The following is a 20,910-nucleotide window of genomic DNA, read 5'->3' on the forward strand; positions in this document are numbered from 1 at the left end:
CCCTTAAAGGGAATCTGTCTGCACCTGGGCCCTACCTGAGGTGCCCACAGTGTGCTGTAGTTGGCAGTCCCCTAGTGAGCATGGTACCTTTTGGTAATTTGTCCTTGCAGTGAATTATGCACAATCTCGGGTCTCCTATTGTAATGAAGATTCAAAGAGGAGTTGTAGCTCAGTGTTTGTGCCGCACTCTGGCACACCTCACCACTGCTGTTTCCTCCTCCCTCTTCATGAATAATCAATGCTGTCCAGCTTCCTGCTCACTCAGCTGTCAGTATCTGCCAACAGAGGACTGATCTGCAATGAGATATAGTTTAATTTCTAAGCCCAAATGTGTCAGACCTGTGGTTTAGGGGTAAATCACCTGTCTAGAGCCCACCAGCAATTCTCTCTTTGGTTCAAATCCCTGATGTCAATGAAATTATATTAATGTAATGATGGAAATGTAATTATATTAACTATATATTTATTTTTTATTTGTCTTATCACTGTATTTAAAAACTCTAGACAGGTGATTTACCCCTAGACCACAGCTCAAAGACATATGGGCACAGAAATTCAACTATATGTTTCTTTCAGACATAAACTACCTACAGAGGACTGAGCTGCAATCAGACACTGACTGACAGCTCAAACACTAACCTACAATTTGACTCCCCTCTTTGACTCTTCATTACTGTAGGAGACGCAAAATAATCCACTGCACAGACAAATTACCAAAGGGAATCACTAGGGAACTGCCAACTAAAGCACACTGTCAGCACCTCAGGTAGGGCCTGGGTGCTGACCGATTCCCTGTAAAGTATACCTGTTGTTTGAAAAGATTATTAAAAACCTGCATGATTTTCCCCTTCCGGATCATGACACAGTGATTTTAGTGCTCTCACTGCTGGTTTCAGCCCCTATAAAAAGATTTAATGTAAAAAAAAAAAAAGTTACAATTCAATTGTTTACAATTCAATTGTGGGCACTGTTAGGTGTGCCTGCAATTTAATCAACCGCTGACTACAATGTAAAACACAGCTTCCGGACGTACCTTACATTTGTGTGAACAGCTATAATAGCTATAAATAATAGACATGTTCATTATTTTAAAATAGCAAAGTGCGAACACAGCGGGTGGCATTGTATTAAACTCAATGCAGAAAAGAACGGACACTGATTTCATTGCAATCGGCGTCCGTTCTTTTCTAAAAATCAACGTTGTGTGAACATAGCCTTTGAGTGCTCTGACAGCATAGGGAATTAAATTCTTTAACTCAACTCAATGGAAAGTTAAGGGTGGACATATCTGTACAATGATAACTAGAAGCTGCAAATCAGTCAGAAATTTGTAATAACCAATTACAAATGTTAATTAATAAAAAAAAGTGCCTTAAAGGGTATTCATAGCTATTAAAATATGCAACATAGCCTTTAGGCTAAAGCATTGCATGGAAAAGAGGTAATAAATATATTAAAGACCAATAATACTATAAACATATTATAGTTATGAATGTTGTTGAATATCACTGCATTTTGAAGTATTATATTTTGCATATAAACTGCATGTGAAAACATAAATGAATTTAAAGAGTAGGAAGTATTTTTAGAACACCAGGGTTGACCTACATTTCCACATTATCGGTAAATAAGATGAACTGTATATAAAATGCATATCTAATGGTCATTTTTCCAAGGTTTTTATTAATGGTTATGTGTGGCTGTCTTAATTTGATTTCTCCCTTCTGTGTCCTCCCTCTCTGTGTTGTATCTCATGACTGTTCTGGATTGTCACTTGCGGTAGGTTTTTTTTTCTATTTGGATAAACCATAGATAGTGGAAACATTTTATGATTAGTTGTCTTGACAGCTGGGGCTTCTCAATTGAGATTAATCCACTGCTTAACACTGCTTAATACATCAAGAGGCTGAACTAAATTGATTTCATTCAGACATAAATAGAGTTATCCCCACAAATACGAGTAAAATTGTATTAGAAGGCAAAAATTATGTAATTGCTGCAAATAATTAACATTTAATAAAGAAAAATTGCAGATCAATTGTATGCTTCATGTTACATTTCCTAATAATATAATCTCAACTGAGTGAAATACGAGTTACCTATGTCAGCATTATTCTACAGTCTTAAAGAGATGGATAAATACTGTCCCTTAAAATACTAGGGTTAGAAAAGAGAGTCTTGTTCTACTTTACAATGGAATACTCTTGTCCATGAGTGATGATGAGCTGTAATACCAAACACTGCCCATGGACACAAAGCACCAGTTCTGTGTAAATAGTAGATCATGTTTTTCTCATTCTGGGCAACTAGCGCTATAGTTGTCCATAGTCTGTCAGGTATTGCATCTCTGGGATTGCAGTTGTAATGCCTATGGCAGTGTTCTGGAAACAAAACATTCAATTTTTTTTCCTTATCTGATACAACTCCTTTAAGCATTGCCTTTAAGTGCTTCTAAATCATGTTTTTTTTTATTCTGATCGTGTGTAAATAGCATTTAAAATATTCAGTTAATAATATGAAATGTAAATCCCGTCCAAATATTTTTAATAGGTCTCTGAATTGTCATCTGAGGCTAGGGTTAAGGAACATATAGTAACTGTGGCCAAATAGCTTATGAGTGATTGACAGTTTTGTGCTATCCAGCTGCCGTTTTGCCCCTAGACTTAACTACATAAAAAAGATAATAGTCATAAAGAAAAACATTTAACATGGTGTACACTATATGATGTTCTGCCAGATATATTCCTTAGTTAACATTTATCACTAAGCTTTTGTTGTTGTTTTTTCATATGCTGATGGTTTTTTGGCAGGTAGCTTGTATTTTGCCGCCAAATCATTTTGTGTATTACTGTGAAAATATATTGAAATGTGCTATACAAATCGATCTAGGGTGCTGAATTAATATAGTGTGTTTCAAACAAATGGTTGACTTATAGTTAACAGACTCTTTGCCAGACACATTACATTACCTGAAACTTTATATTCTACATAAAAAATGTTCATAGAAAAAGGACCCATCCAGATATAGTGTCCCTGACATCAAGTATCTCAGTACATTTTAGTTTTTGAGACTTTTTTTCTCGCATGAATCCACACCTAGCATTGTAAAATAAATAATAATAATAATAATAATAATAATAATAATAATAATATTAAGTAAAAAAGGAATTATGATTTTATTTACTATATAGATAATTTATGGAGCACTAACGCCCACAAACACCTAAGCCCAGAATAACTACAGTGGAAACCTTTCTTTTCTAAATGTTATTATAAGGCAGCAAGAACACATAACCTTCCTATTACTAGTTTTGAGCCTAAATCTCCAGATAATTAACTTGCAAAGCTACAACTTAATTACTAACAAACATTTCTAAACCCATTTAATGCAGTATAAACAATGTAAAATGAATTTGGTTCAGCCTGGCTTTACAGTAAAAAGTATGAAATCAAATAACGAAGCTAGAAAAAACTTTATTGTATGAGCCTCCATTTAATGATAGCATGTTTTCTTCTGACTATTTTCCTGTGAATGGCACTTTTGACATCTTTGACATAAAAGTTTTTATTTTATGAAACTCAAGAACTGAACAGCTGTAATTCTGGAATGAGCTTTCCTATATTGCATGTGGACTTGACTTGAGTTTATTGCTATGTACCTTTTTTAATAGATTTTGGTAATACTGCCATTAGCATGTATGTTGAAATTGGATAAAATCGATTGACCAAGCATTATAAAGTATTCACATGACTTAGTTTAGTGTAAATGTTAATGTACTATGCCTGCCTCCATTCTAAAACCTTTTATTTTTGCTGCCTGCTGAGTGAATACACCAATCAGCCATAATATTAAAATTAATGGTAGGTGAACTAAATATCATTGATAATCTCATGACAATGACACCGGTTAATGGATGGGATATTTTAAATGATGTATATTTACAATATACAAGGAAGTAAATACAATCAGCATGCATAACTGCCTAAAAACTTTTCACAAGAGCCAAAGTTTGATGACTAAACAACAGGTCTTGTGTAGTAATCCCTGTATTGATCCCTGTATTAACCCTCTCAATTTGATCTCACAGATACACACAGAGTTCCACAAATAGCTGAAAATGCTGGGTATAGATGTGTCAGAACACAGTGTGTCACACCTTGGGTTGCATATTCTATAGGATTAGATTGGAATTTGAATGTTATGGCTGATCAATGTATATTTACAGAATGAAAGACTTTTAACAATCTTAAAAGTCTTGGCTTTCTACAGTAAACTATTTTGTTTATACCTTTAAACAAAGAATATTAGAATCATGACAAAACCTCATGCTTTGCATTCATTTGTTTCTCAGGCATTAAAGGATGATGACGATGATGATGCTGAGACTGGTTTAACTGATGGGGAAGATAAAGAACAACCCAAAGAAGAAGAGAAACTTGGAAAACTTCAGTACTCGTTGGACTATGATTTTCAAAATAATCAGGTTAGATAACATTTCTGTTTATTGCTTGTCATGCTATGTATACAGTTAGGAGTAGGTTAAGCTCAAGCACAACTACTCTGTCTATGTGACATGAAACAGCTCTAAGCCTCGTGGGCTGTGCTGTTTCATCTGTATCCCGCTGTAAAGCAATAAAAGACGTTAATATCAATTTGATGAGGATGCTATGGCTATCTCTACTTTCTGGAACATTTGCAAATCACTTGACACAGAGCACCACCGCTTGGCAATATATACCTCATCCTCTGGGAGGTTTGGAGTGGTACCAACCATTGTACTATCTTGCCTTTGTATATAGCTCTGTGACCCCTTTTAGTACATTAGACTGAATGTAGTTCAATAGTGAACTGCACCTTTTTTAGTTACGCCTATATAAATATGAGGTTATCATTAGTGATGAGCGAACATGTTCGTAAATGTATGCTCGTACGAACATGACATTAAATGTTTGTGTTTGCCGATCACAAACAATTTTTTCAATCATCGGAATAGCTATAACGATCATTTTCAAACATATTCAAACTTGGGAACGTACGCAACTGCATAATTCATGCTTTTCACCTGATAATTTGTACGCATGTGCGTAACTCTAGACCTGAAGCGTACACAGTCCGTATGCAAATGAATGCAAATGAAAAGCGTACGCAACTGCATAATTTACGCTTTGCTCCTGATAATCTGTACGCATGTGCGTAGACCGAAACGTTCGCTTCTACTGAATGTTCGCTATTTGTTCGTGAATGTTCGCTGAGCACGAACCAATCACAATCATTTTTTTAATGCTCATGTTCGGGATCCAAACCGAAAGTTGGGATGTTCGCTCATCACTAGTTATCATATGAAATGCTGTTAATACCTGTTGTACAGTAATTTAAGGGGGTGAACTGTAGACAGAACTAGGCTTCCTCATCCTCATCATATTGTCCTGCTTACATTCTATGTAGCTACATTACTATATTACTGCAGAGGCTCTGTCCTTCCCTAACAAGTAGTATAGAAGGACTTAGTGAGCATGTGTGTCCACAGCACTCCGGTGGTTAGGTTGATTTGAATGTTGTTACACACAATGGACACCAGATGATGCCTTATCATGCAACTTCATGTCATAACACTTTACTGGATCCTTTGTACTACCGCATGCAAATAGCAAATCTTGCTTAATGTAATGATCTACTGTATATGTTATTTAACAGTGCAACAACACTTTTCAGAGCTAATTATTGACAGCACAATAACCTTGCTAATAACGTACTCATAGGTATTTTCATGGTTGAACATGTTTATTTCAAAATACATTTATGACAGCGCTTGAAAAAAGGAAGAAATACCCTATAATTTTAAATTAATGGAAGTACATTGCGAATAAAGCAAATCCAGGAGCCTGCGGATGAAAGAGACCTCATCTTAATGTTCTCTCTCAATGCAGAGGCACAATTCTTATGTTCCTTTCCATTGTGACTGACCACTCAATACTCTGAGAATATCATTAAATCAATGGGGGACTTTATAAACCTCAAACAGCTAAAATCCTGCCAGAGAATAATAAGTGGAAGAAATTGGTTCTTACAAACACATTTCACTTTCAGTCTACAGATGAAAACAAACATGAACTTTATTGAAAGAAAGTAGTTGTTCAAGCTCTTGTTGCAGCAAAGTCAAATGAAAAGTCATTGAGCTCCCCTACTGTGTAAAGTGTGTGCAGAACAATTGTCCTGCATTTAAGGAAGCCATTGCTTGTGCTGGCAAAGCATCAACAACAGTGACCTGTGGCTTTAAAGATTGTGTATATGCTGCAATGGTATTAAATATAAGGATGTACCTGATTGAGCACACTTTAAATTCAAGAAGATAGTGAATGCACCTCTACAGGATTTTTGCACACCAGATAACTACTGGCAAATATACTACTTTACATATGTCAGTTCTCATGGCACCTAGTCCAAAACACTGCAGCATTTAGAGTAATTTTATAATGGTTTATGGACCATAGGGGTGGGCCTTGCTAACAAACCACTGGCTGCTTAGAAAACTATTCAATAGACAGTATTATTTCGATACCAGAGTTATTCTCTATAATGATTTCAGAACAATAAACTCAATGCATAAAACTCTGGAAATTTCAATTAGAACAAAGCTTTTATCATAAAGCCATGCTTTAAAAGAACATAAACCCTTGTTCCACTTCTTATAGTGGGCCTCCGTTATCTGAATTATTACTAAACTGTAGTAACGAAGCATTGAAGAACTCAGAATAAAAACATATACCAGCTGTCAAGACTTTTGTTTAAATATATTTATTAACATAAAAACTGATGACACTGATGAGTGATAATGACAGGAGCCACAGTCACCAAGATGTGTGCAATGTTCTATCTTATGAATCCTGCTCAACAGAAGGTTAAATATTTCTTGTTGACTGCTGCCCCCATTAATATCTCTCATCAGTGGTTTTATGTTAGTATTAAGTGGAGTGTGACATCTTGAGATCCATTATCTGTTTTATACTATTGCTGTGGCTCTGTAGATACACAGACATATTTGCCAGTGCACTTGACAAAGTATCTTATTAATATGACCCAATTCAACATTTACATTTAGAGCCCATAAAAATCTTCTGATATATATATATATATATATATATATATATATATATATATATATATGAATGTTTCTTCTGCAACATAGAGTCTTCCATAATTCATGTCGCTGAAAGTCTAATTGTCATTCACCTAGCTTGGTGCATTTCACTGGGCTTCAAAGGGAGGCATGACCATAGAACTCTGTAGGAGCATGATAGCTTATTTTCGACAAACATTTCAGAAGAGGAAGGGAATTATTTTTCCACTCCACTGGGTAAAAATCATAGACTCGGTTTTCTGCCTTTCATGTAAAGTTATAGGTGTTGTTTAGATGTATCCTTTGCATAAAAATATTATTACAATAAGCCACAATATCTCTCTCTTTGAAATGTCTTCTTTTATGTCTTTAGTTTTCAAAATTTCAGAGATATTTGCACTTCTCATTGTTTATCTACATTTCTGGCATATTATTGCCAGATTAGTGATAAATTACTAATAATTGTAGTAATGGTAAATTTACTGAATATATTGCTTAGGGTGCTTTTACACAGAAAGATTTATCTGACAGATTTTTGAAGCCAAACCCAGGAACAGACCATAAACAGGGAACGGGTCATAAAGGAAAGACTGAGATTTCTCCTTTTTTCAAATCCATTCCTGGTTTTGGCTTCAAAAATCTGTCAGATGAATCTGCCTGTGTAAATGCACCATTAGTCTCTTTCATAGATTGAAAGAAAATTATCACAAAAAATTTAAAATCTTCAAAAAGTGTTATGTTTTGTTTAATGGGGAGGATTTCATTCTTTGCTATGTCTAGAAGTTCCCCCTTCCAATATTTTACTAGATGTCAATGTTATCATCGTTATCTCAAAGCAGTTTTTTTTTATACAGCTGACTATAAATACAATTCTGCAGCAATATTCTGGTTTATATGGATTTTTAAAGAATGAGAAGAGCCAGCTAGAGATTAGAAATGCGAGAAATCATATGTAATCTTGGCTTGGTATTTAAACCCTGTAGGGAGAAATGGAATATACTTTGTATTGCTACATTTTTAGCATTAAATGTCATCTCTCTTTTGCTCTATTTTTAGCTGATGGTTGGGATAATTCAAGCCGCTGAGCTACCTGCTTTAGATATGGGAGGTACATCAGATCCTTATGTGAAGCTCTTTTTGCTGCCAGATAAAAAGAAGAAATTTGAAACGAAGGTCCACAGAAAGACCCTTAACCCTGTGTTCAATGAGCAGTTCACTTTTAAGGTATTTCTTTATGCATTGATTCTTAACTATTGTTTAGTATTTATAGAAATCAGTAGTAGTTTTTTAATTCAATTAGAAATTTTATACACAAATACATGCCTATAATACATATAAGTTACCATAAATTATGTGGTTAAAATTGTTCATGCCCAGCTTAAAGTGTACCTCTCCTGGTAGGTCCCTTTTTGTGAATGATAGTCATTTCTCTAATGCACATCTGCTTTGAATTTGGCACCAAAATAGACTTCTGAGCACCTATTCTCTCTCCTTACCACTGTATACAACTGTAGTTTATGAAACGCAACTTCCTGCTACATCCCCCATCTCCAGTGGGAGACCCAACACATAGACTTACAATAGTTGTTTTCAATATCTTGCAGCTTGCAATGAAACCACATGCCATCTGTAGTGCAAACTGTGAAAATCCCTCTAATTCTCAATGTGCCCTCTTATATTATATACAAATGGCCACCAATTCTATTCAGATTGTATTGATGACTATACAGTATATTAAGATGCAAAAAATACTATCAACTGTGACATAGATAGATAGAGTCCAGAAATGTAGCAGCACTTCCAATAAAGTGAATAAAGTGTTATTTATTTGCTCAAGGAAAAAATAGCAGCAATGTTTCAGTCCATACTATATGGACCTTTTTCAAGTTATGGCTTGAAAAAGGTCCATATAGTATGGACTAAAACATCACTGCTGTTTTTTCCTTGAGCAAATAAACAACACTTTATTCACTTTATTGGAAGTGCCGATACATTTTTGGACACTGTCTATGTCACAGTTGATAGTATTTTCTGCATCTTAATATACTGTACAGTCATCAATACAATCTGTATAGACTGTTTTTGGACTTTATATTGCTTTCGTCCTGAATCGGGCTGTGGGAGCTGGCACCCAGCCTTCATTTATTTTGAGTGCCGTGGAACCTTTTTGAGGATTAGATAGATAGATAGCAAGACAAAAAGTCCACAGCACTCCGTGAATCAAAGGAGAGGGTGCCACCCCGCACTAAGGATCCTCGTGCAATAATATAAATACCAAAAATTGGGTTCCTGCACTCCATTGGTGAAAAAAATGTGGTTTATTGGCTCAAAGGAGTATGTTCCTTTGAGCCAATAAACCACATTTTTTTCACCACTGGAGTGCCGGAACCCAATTTTTGGTAGATAGATAGATAGATAGATAGATAGATAGATAGATAGACACGAAGCAAAATTCTGCAGCACACCAGCTTCTAGTGAAAAAAGTGATATTTATTGCAGAGTGCAAAAAATAACAGGGAAGATGCAACGTTTCAGTCTTCTCACAAGACCGTTATCAAGCTTGAAAGACTGAAACGTTGCATCTTCCCTGTTATTTTTCTGCACTCTGCAATAAATATCCCCTTTTTCACTTGAAGCTGGTGTGCTGCAGAATTTTGCTTTGTATCTATTGGGATCCAGAGCCAAGGGACTTGCTCTGTACAGCACCTGTGGCATCTATTTGGAAGTGCGGCCTTCTCTTGTATCTAGATAGATAGATAGATAGATAGATAGATAGACAGACAGACAGACAGACAGACAGATAGATAGATAGATAGATAGATAGATAGATAGATAGATAGAATGACTATTGGATTAATGTGATACTGATGACCAGATATCATTTTATGCTTTGAAGATTTCACTACTTTTTGTGACTTCATAAAAGGGTGGAGGATGAAGAAGGAATCATCTAGCAAATACTCTCTGACCCTTTGTCCCTTCTCATGTGTCAGGTTATTCAATCATCCTCCCGCTAACTGTATGCTAAATCTTGTTAAACATGCTGTGCCTTGTGCTGTTAGCCATGTGCTGTCACTCTCAGTCAGAACATTTTGAGATGACTTTTGACTCTAAGAAAACAAATAAGTTTTCTGCCATACCTTCTACAAGAAGCATTTTATTATAATACCATGAAGGGTGAAAGGGTTTATTGGGTGCATGACCCCCTTTAAAAACAAAGGAGATGGCTAGTAATTTATTTATAATACCTTTTAGCACATAACATTGCCTTTGTTTACCATGTAGTTCATTGTAACATAGTGCTGGTGAAAAATATATGTCTTAAAGTACTGTAGCCTCCCATTGCCAGCAATTGTACTGAGGATTTACATCTATAATACAACCCATAGCCTGAATAATTTATATAATTTCCTTTATGTAACATTCTGTTCAGATTTGAACAAACTATTGTAGACACAGTCAGAACTGTTAGGTTTGTGGTAAAAAAAAAGTCACTCTTCATTTCGCATTTTTCACTCTATGTCACCGCCTAAATATCTTTTTAACGTTTATCCCATTTGTTTTTCTCGAGGCCGTTTTCATTTCAACAGCATGCTCAGTCTTACGGTGACAGCTCTAGTTCACAAACAGAGACAATAAAGGATCCAGGCTCAATAATCACTCAGTAAGATAGATATCCCTACAGGCTTTAGCCTTTACTGTGCGTTAAAGTCTTCTTGACCCCTCAAGTAAAGTCCTAGCACAATAATTCTTTTATCTTCTGTTTTATCACACTACCAAACTCTTGAAACCTTTGGAAACAGGGGACATTCTGTTAATAACTAATCTTAGTTTTAGAGTAGAAAAGTGTTTCCTTAAGTTGTTTAGTATCCAGATTAACAGAATACTCAGGAATCTACATTATTATATCACTAAAATCACAAACAATAAAGTTTCATCACATGGACATTTTAGCTGTTGACAAGGTGGAGGTTCACCATGCAGAACCACCATTTTGTTTTCCAAACACAAATAATGACTATTTAAAGTAGTTTGAACAAAATCAACATTTATCACCTATGTACAGCAGTGGTCAAGTGTGCATGCTGTCTATGTGATTGGTGGAGATGGCAGAGTACAGAGAAACAAAGATAGTATACAGCTGCAATATGCATGCTCAAAGATATAGATAGATAGATAGATAGATAGATAGATAGATAGATAGATAGATAGATAGATAGATATGTAAAAGTCTTAGGGCACCCTTTTATTTAAGCAAAGAAAAGTTAAATTACATATCTGGGTATCTTTTCGGCTGTCCGGAACATGGCCCCCATATTTAAATACTGGATCAAGATTAAGTTCTTCCAGTCGAAAGCAAATCAAAGAAGAATCGAATTGTCTTAGACATCGATTGGTGCAATCAGATTTGCAATATCTTTTCTGGTTCAAATGTATCAATGCAGAAATTTACTTTGTGTTTAGCTTCAGCTTTGTGTTCAGCACCATGGACAACACATTAAACAAGTCAAATAGCTGTACATCACAGGGAACATTCCTGGTACTTGTTAACTTTCGGCATTAAAAACTTTTGAACCACAAGAGATATTGCAAATCTGATTGCAGCAATAGTGTGTAGACAGAAATATATAAAAATAAATTTAAATACAAATAAAAAATAATCAGTTATAAACAAAAGTTTAAAACCATTTTTTTCTTTTTAATCCATAAGGGCACCCCTCTGGAGAAATGGGTGCAACCATGTAGCAAATAGTTGTCTATTATTTTAGAAGGTACCCTATGATACTACATTTTCTTTTCCATTCTGGGGAAGAAACCCTTAAAGTGTTCTTTGTTTTGCATAATTCCTGACAGTCCTTTTTCAATAAGCAGACCACAACATGTCCTCCGCTGGGACCAATCCCGACATAGATAAAATCTATTAAATCTATTAAAAACTCTATTAAAATGGATTATCTAAACTAAACAAACCATTAACATTTACAATATGTATACTCTGTATACTGTAAACTGAATCATCTTAGTTTACCATTATGAACCATCTCATCCATGGTTCATAATGGTAAGCAATGTTTCAGACACACTGCATCTTTCAACCAAGCTTATGTTACTGTTGCCCAATGTGTTTTCTGAACTGATAATTAAAGCATACCTGTCACTAAAAATAATGTTTTGACATGTCATTAGGCATGTCAAAAGTTATTGATTACAGCAGGGTCTTACTGCTGAGACCCTCACTGATCAGGAGATTTAACCATGGAGAGATTGCAGCAACACGATCAACTACCTGGCTGGTTGCTCACTCTGTCTATATTTTCTCAGTGTAAGTGTATGAGAAAATATTGATGGAATGAGAGGCCGACTGGGGAGTTGAGTTGCCGCAATCTCTCCCCGGCTATATCTTCTGATCAGAGCTCGTCTCAGCAATGAGACCAGCTGTGATCAATAACTTTTGACGTGTTTGACAACATGTTTAAATGTATTTTTAGTGGCATTTCCCTTTTAATGGTTTAATTTCCTACCATCCCTGATTTAGTAGGTTTCATAGTAGAAAGTATGGAGCTGACATACGTCTTATAAAAGCCAAGGAACATATTTAATGTCAGGACAGAAAGTGGTCCAGGTGTACTAAAATTTTCTGCATGCAAACAGTCTTCAAAGTCTCAGATTTATCTAAAGACTGTGTAATGTAAGTTTAGACCAACTTTTAGTTTACTAAAAGGGATAAGCCCCCGTCGACCAACTCTGATGATATTTATTAGAAGGGACAGGCCAGCCAGAGGAGATCAGTGCACTGGGTAGTCCCACCTCCAGTGCACCAAAGTTTCTTACCATCATCATCAGCACCAGGGCCATATTAACCATTAGGCACCTGTGGTCTGGTGCCTAGGGCAGCACCTTGCAGGGGGGCAGTACCAGGGAGCAGGGGGAAGGAATAACTTTAAATTTTTAAAAAAATGTTTAGTCTTCCACCTCCTATTCAGACTTGCCAGTAAATCTGGTGTCTTTTCGAGGGTGGGGGGGGGGGATTTAGTGGTATTGGTCAGGTCTGGTATAGCTGTGTTGTCCAATTACAGTATAGTGGTATTGCTCACGTCTGGTGTGGCGGTGCAAAATGTGACGCCTGGCGCTATTACCTACCAATCTACCAATTCTGTGGTGAGAATTCCCTCAGATAATATGCAAATACTCTAATTATTGATTCAATGAGGAAATTTGGTAATATTTTAAGCAGTAAAAACTATGAAAAACGCAATTCAGACAATGTGTTAACATGTAGAGAAATGCAAGTGGCTGAAACCACTCTCCCCCACACTCCGTAGGTTTAGTGCCTAGGGCAGCAGCAGCTCTTAATACAGTCCTGATCAGCACCCTGGATTCTACTAACTTGCTGATAGTTTACCTTTAAAGTGTGTCAGCATGTTGAGCCACAGATTTTAGCATTTTTACCACATTCCCTTTATACTGATGCCATGACAGCTTTTGGGACTGGCAGAAAAGTTTCTCTTAAGTGTCTAAAATGAATAATAAATTTGGGAAAATGCCCTGTGCCCCAGTTTTTGGACTGAGTTCTGCAACACATTATTACATCTGAACCAATGTGTTACCATTCTACACAGGGGCGTAGCTAGAGGTTCAGCCTAGGAGGGGCGAGGGAGTCTCAGTGGGCCCCCAACTGATTATGTTACCCATAGGGAACCTCAGTAGATGACAATGCTTTCTGAATAGTAAAGGGTATTTTCTACCACATTATTCATAGTGAACATAGACTGAAAACAGTGGAAAAGACTTTTTACATTTCATCTATATAACCATGTAAAAATTAAAGGGATTATCCAGCTTTGCAAAAACATAGCTGCCTTTTTCTATAAACAGCGCCACTCTCCCCCAAAGCTTGGATGTGGTAGTGCAGCTCAGTTCCACTAAAAGAGAATGGAACCAAGTTGTAATACCACAAACAACATAGAGGAAGCTATGGCACTGTTTCTGTTTCCTAGTTAGTTAGCCATCCATCCCTTTATCTCATATATATCTGTCTAATATCTATTGGGCAGCATAAGGACTACATGACCAAATTAGCAACATCCGAAGGGTTTTCCCGCAGTACCAATAGAGTAAATGTATAGTACAAATGCTGGGTAATAACAATAAATAGTCCCATGGAAATCAAGGCAACTATTCTAAATAAACTATATACAAAAAAGCCAGACTGCTGCAACATAACTAAATGGAATAATTACTTTATTAATTCATAGAAACAATACATTAAAAATGTAGGAGAAATCAGCTCCGATAGTCATGGTGTAGAGGGTATATAAGAGCAGCGAAATTATGCCTCCATGTAGTATTTAGGCCCAATTGTAGCCCTCATATAGTTTGCAGGGTCCCTCTATGCTCTCATATAGTAAAAAGGCCACCATCTATACCCTAACATAGTAGATTTTCCCCCCTTGTTCCTCCATATAGAAGATAGACCCTCCCTGTGCACCCCCATATAATAGTTATATTGAAATTAATCTTCTATGTGCATCCGTAGAGTAGTTAAGCCTTCTGTGCCCCAATATAGTTATTATTTCCCTCTCCTTCCATGTAGTAGTAGTTAGGGCCCTTTGTGCCCTCATATAGAAGTTAGACTCCCCTCTTTGCATCTATAAAGTATTTAGACCCCCCTGTACAGGCAATCCCCCCCCCCCCCCCCCAAAAAAAAAAAAAAAAAAAAAGGTAGTATCCTACATGTAGGCATCCCCTCCAGCACCATATCGTGTAGGAAATCCCCCTGGTATGTATTCCCCATGCAGCCACCCTCTTTCCCAGCAGTAATTTCCCTGGTAATCCTCCTGGTGGGCACCCCCACCACCACTATGATTAGACTGTACCTCCAAATTAGGTACCCCCTTTTCAGTTTACCAGTACATCCCATACACCAACCCCCATAGATAACATCCTTCCCAGGAGTTAGCGCCACCCACTCACATAAGTCTCCTCCACTATAACTAAGGGGAAAAAGCTATACTTACCTGCTGTGCGGTTGCAGTACTGTAGTCGTCTGATGTCAACTCTTTCCCTGCTCTGTGAGCGCACGAGTGACGCTCTAAGGGAGGGAACGGCCTTTTGTGGCCACAACAGTGATTGGCAGGGTGGAGAGCAAATGCTTTCCTCGCCTTATCAATCACCCTGCTGCATTCAACTGTATGTTCTTCTGGCATACAAGAGCATACTGCTAAATGGTCAGACACAACATTCGGTAGCCGCGTGGGCCCCCCAGGAGCACAGGTTACTGACCAGGGGTCATCTACAGCCAATTTGTTAAGTCTGTCTGCAAAAGCAATAGCTTTTGCAGACAGCATTAACTGGCAAAATCTTCAGTGGGCCCCCTGCCTGTGTGGGCCCAGGAGCGGCCGCCCCCTCTGCCCCCACCAAATTACGCTACTGATTCTACACATATCTCTATACTCAAAAAATGAAATAGTGTTCAGTACCCTATTATAGGCCCCTCCAGTAGCCAATAATGATACTAAATCTTCTGAAATGTTTCATTCAACCATACATACAATGTATGTACCCCTTCCTCTTGCATTTTTAATACATTTGCAAGTTAAAATATGTTATGCTTAATTATAACTTGAAGTCATTTTGTGCCTGTCAGTAGACTATGTTACTGAAGCATAAAATGGGTTAATCCATGCAGTTAAAGAGAACCATCAACATAACAGCACATTTAATTTTAGCAGTTCCATTAAACACTATGTTTCCTTTACATATCAATAAGACTTGAGTTCTCAAGTTCAATGTTCTTTTATTCTGGTTCTGCTGTGCAAGGAAAATAACAGATGTGTCTCTGGTTTGCAATCTCCAAAAGGATTACACCATTTCAAATAAACATGTCACTGTTGAATCACCAAAGATGTTAGTACAGAATATAATTACATGTTATTTCAGATCTGAAGAATTTTCATGCTCATATATCCAAGATATAGAGCACAAAGAAAGTTAAAATGTGTTAACATAAAAAAATAGTAAGTATGGAGCTTGGTAAGGGTTATATTTTGAGAAATAGGATACATAAATCATATTAATACATAATCAGTTTATCCATTTTTGGCAATTTTTAAACATCTATATATATATATATATATATATATATATATATATATATATATAAAAAAATTTTTAATATCGTCAAGGATTTTTTTTTTAGGATTTGAATGGATTAAAACTAACATACAAATGCATGCCTTTTAATCCATATTCTCTATTCTCAGTAAATGAAAACATATTTTACTGTCTTTTTTACATCAAAACAAATAAAGCATGATGGGAAATACATAAAAAATGTTAAGTTGCAGTGGTTTAAAAATAGAAGTTTACTTTTTTGGTCGGTACATAACAATTGTAAAGATGTTTAGGTTGGTGCAGTGCATTACCTGTCTGATTGAAGTGGAATCCGCTAGAACTTAGGATGCTGTCCAATTTAAGGCCAGGTTCACACTATGTATGACACCGGCCGGTGTCAGATGAACTTAATTTCTTTAGAATTGGGATGCAGGCACATTTGGTGTGCCTGCATTTCAATTACCCATAGCATACAATGTAAAGTGCGGCCGGAGCCGCTTTTTACACTGTCTGTACTGTCAGTTGTCAGTGCAGCTGCAAGGAATCCCGTCTGAAGTGTATACAGAGTGTATACAGAGTGTATACACTGTGGCCTGGATTCCATAAAAGTCAATGCAATGTATTTATTCAATTAATAATGGCCCATGTTGCAATCTGCGACAATGGCCGTTATTAATTGAATAAATACATTGTGTGAACATAGCCTAAATGTGGAAATCTGCTTTACTTTGTGATTGCATTATGTACTGCAATGTGCACTTACATGCAAGAACAATCATTTCATACAATTGCAACAGCATCTCTAAAACAAGAGGAGGGGACCTACTACATTTAGTATTTACGAATAGACTTCTCTGAGGCTGAGATGGGAGAGTATTTAAAGGGAACCTATTATTGCTTGCTGTCTGAACCATAAGTCAACAGAGGAGAGGATAAAATATTTCTCTGGTATTTTACTAAAAGGAAAAGAAAAACAAGAGAGAGCCCCCAAAAAGCAAATGCCCCCACCAGCCAATGGCAGCACAGAATAACAGAAGAAGCACTTTTTTTAGAGCGCTTCTTTTAGACCTTTGCACTCAGCAGAGCTTTTCCAGTGGAAATCCTTACAATTCTGTACTATGGCACCAAATGGCAGTTGTAGGCCACTAAATGTTGTCTCTGCATAGCATAGTATATTCCTCTTGAGTCAATCTTTTTAGAAGATCATGATTCATTACATGCTATTTGATGGAACATGGCTATACATTTTTGTCTCTTGCCTTCTATATGGATTTCAAAGAAAAATTATTTTTGGGGCCTTTTTCGGAAATTGGGAGCAGTGATTTTATAGACTGTTATGAGTGTGAAAATAAAGGGGTACTCCAGGGGAAAAATGTTTTTAAATCAACTGTTGTCAGTTATACAGATTTGTAATTTAGTTCTATTCAAAAATCTAAAGTATTTCAGCACTTATCAGCTGCTTTATGCCCTGCAGAAAGCAGTGTATTCTTTCCAGTTTGACACAGTGCTCTCTGCTGCTACCTCTGTCTGTGACAGGAACTGTCCAAAGCAGGAGAGGTTTTCTAGAGGCATTTGCTACTGCTCTGGACAGTTCTAGTCACAGACAGTGGCAGCAACAGAGAGCATCTTGTCGGAAAAATACACCACTTTCTGCAGGACATACAGCAGCTGATAGACACTGGAAAACTTAACATTATTAAAAAGAAGTAGTTTACAAATCCATATAACTTTCTGACACCAGCTGAATTGGAAAAAAATACTTTTCACAGAATTTGGCTGTTAGCAGAACTACCAGCAAGATAAGAGAATACATACATTTGTTCTCAATCATGCACTTTAAGGCTATGTTCACACTACGTATATTTGAGGCTGTATGGCAACTAAAACAAGGAGTGGATTGAAAACACAGAGAGGCTCTGTTCACATAATGTTGTAATTGAGTGGATGGCCATCATTTAATGGCAAATATTTGCTGTTATTTTAAAACAACGGCTGTTGTATTGAAATAATGGAAGTTATTTACCGTTATATGGCGGCCATCCACTCAATTTCAACATTGTGTGGACAGATCATTTCTGTGTTTTTAATCCACTCCTGGTTTTGGTTGCTATGAGGACCTGACATGAGGACCAAATACAGCCTCAAATATACATAGTGTGAACCCAGCCTTACAGTGCTTTAATGTCCAGCCACAGCTAATAAACAGTTGGCAAGGCCAGCTCCTCCCATAAAATCCCTCTAATGCCAGCATTCTGGCCCCACCAATGATAGATCTAGCGTCCAGCCCCAAAACTACTAGAACTCAGCATGGAAACCGCTACCGATGTCAGTGATTTCATGAGAGGGAGATCCAGGAATGCTGCCATTACATGGAGCTTGAGGAAACAGCTCACATGTTTAACTGTTCAGCAGCGGCGATTGGCACATTAAAATTTTGTTTTCTCAGTCATACAAACAGTATGTATGTATGAATTACCTGTCCTGAGATTATAATAAACAAATGAAGTCCTTCAAAACTAAAGAACGAATGACACCAGTTTTTATTCTATTCTGCAATCAGTTTCCATCATTTGTTTTGCAATTCATTAAAAATGTTCCCTAATAGAAAGCAAGGGTGATCTTAGCTTTAACCTGTGTAACACTTGCACTTGTTATTCTCGTGACTTGACTCTCTGTTCTCTCCTTCTTTTTCTTGTCTCTTTCCCATCTGTCAAGTCAGTAATTAGCCCATGGAAATTCTTCCTCCAGCAGATCCACAAAATAAGCATTGTACAGGATGCCAAGAGCAACAGTGATACATATTTGCTACGTTCCTACAATAAATTTCTTATTAAACTGAGTAATAATGTTCTGAGATAATTTGTGACTAGCCTTAAGCGCACTTAGCCGTTTTTTTTTTTATCTCTCCCGTTATAATGAAAAACCCTGCAGTAGAATAACTAGTCGGCAGCTGTGTTTTAACACAAATGCAAAGTTGTATGCCTTTAGGACACTGTACATCAGATGCAGCCACATTGACATCCACTGACTATATAACTACACACCAGACTATGTCCAAAATGCATTGCAGCTCAAAAGTGCGGTGAACTCTTCTCTATCTTCTGCTCTGCCTGTAGCATTACTGGCATAAGGAAAAGTGCACATTCTGCAAATTGTAATGAATAAAAAATAATGTACAGACATCAGGCTGTGTTATCCGCTGAGGCTTTAATAAATTTAGGAAGGTTAAGTGTCAACAAAGGAATGTTACCTACTTTACCTCTTTGACTTATACAAATGTTTATGGAAAACGTCACAATTTCACATGAGTCAGATTCTCCTCCAAGGCACATCCTCGATAGCAGTAAAAGTAAATCTGTAGATTGATGGGAAGGCATTAGAGATGAGCGAACCTCGAGCATGCTCGAGTCCATCCAAACCCGAACTTTCGGTATTTGATTAGTGGTGGCAGCTGAAGTTGGATAAAGCCCTAAGGCTATGTAGAAATCATGGATATAGTCATTGGCTGTATCCATGTTTTCCAGACAACCTTAGAGCTTCATCCAAGTTCAGCAGCCCCAGCTAATCAAATACCCAACGTTCGGGTTCGGATCGACTCGAACCCGAACCCGGTTTGCTCATCTCTTGAAGGCATGCCTTTAGATTAAATGAAATATATATATTTTTTTGCAATCTACTGTACTTCCCCACTTTCACCAAATGCTGATATTTGTAACCTGGTGATTGCTCGCTATTGCACAGGGGGCGCTAAGGATAAAGGTATATCTCTTACCTTCATTCTCTGTGCCATTCCTGTGCAGTTTTATTTTACTGCACTGTACTATAAGGCCTTTTGAGTACTGTCTCGCTCCCGAACACCGACTCACCCCAGCTAGCCAGCCTTACTGCACAGAGCACTACATTAAAACTACAAATGGCACCGAGGAGGTAGGTAAGAGACATACTTCCATTCTCAGCACCCCTGCTCAATAGAGAGCTATCAGCAGCTTAGATTTGCCTAACCTGCTGATAGCTCCCCTTTAAACCCAAAACAAAAATACCACAAAAAGTTTAAACCCACAGAAAATTTCACCTATAGAAATATTAGTCTTGCTCCTACAATCAAATACATTGTAGCTATGAACATAAAAAATGTTTTTACTGATAAAACAAAGAAAGTATTTGAATTTTTAGGCTATGTATCGGACAAAAGCGTCCATCTCATTATATAGACAGCCGTTAATAAAGATCATAATATTAGCGGCCGTCTATATAACGAGTTGGACACTTTTGTCCGATATGTTCCCAAAGTAGAAACATAGCCTTACACTGCTTAGAGAGCAACAAATATTTGAAGTGTCTTGTGATATGTTCCAAAATATTGTATGTTCCATTAGTAAAACAATCAAAAGGATCATACAAGAAACATTACTAATAGACTACCCTTTCTGCCTCTCAAGCAACTCATGGGCACTGTTTACACCATGTATTATATACACAAGAGGTATGTATCAAAATTTCAAGTGGAAAAAAAAACCCAGATAAACAGATGGAAAAAAAATATGGCTGTATTTTGCAAAAAACAAATGAGCATGTTTCTTATTTGGATGGTAATAATCTATTACAGCCACTATTCCTTACAGTATGTGCACCAGCCAATATCCCATTGACTTCAGTGGAGCATATTATTATATTAAAA

The 20,910-nt window shown here is 36.9% G+C and overlaps 1 protein-coding gene across 2 annotated transcripts in view; it reads left to right on the forward strand.

Annotated features, from left to right (window-relative positions):
* Positions 1 to 20,910, forward strand: part of SYT1 (synaptotagmin 1) — a 431,113-nt gene that overhangs the window by 302,007 nt on the left and 108,196 nt on the right. Inside the window, exons 9-10 of one of the 2 annotated variants that reach the window (XM_069975616.1) lie at positions 4,353 to 4,484; positions 8,175 to 8,342. In XM_069975616.1, the coding sequence (XP_069831717.1) occupies positions 4,353 to 4,484; positions 8,175 to 8,342 (300 nt within the window). The remainder of the gene's footprint in view (positions 1 to 4,352; positions 4,485 to 8,174; positions 8,343 to 20,910) is intronic. The other variant, XM_069975625.1, reaches the window with a different exon arrangement.

The sequence above is a fragment of the Dendropsophus ebraccatus genome, chromosome 1 (genome assembly GCF_027789765.1).
Source record: "Dendropsophus ebraccatus isolate aDenEbr1 chromosome 1, aDenEbr1.pat, whole genome shotgun sequence".
In the NCBI taxonomy this organism is placed as follows: domain Eukaryota; kingdom Metazoa; phylum Chordata; class Amphibia; order Anura; family Hylidae; genus Dendropsophus; species Dendropsophus ebraccatus.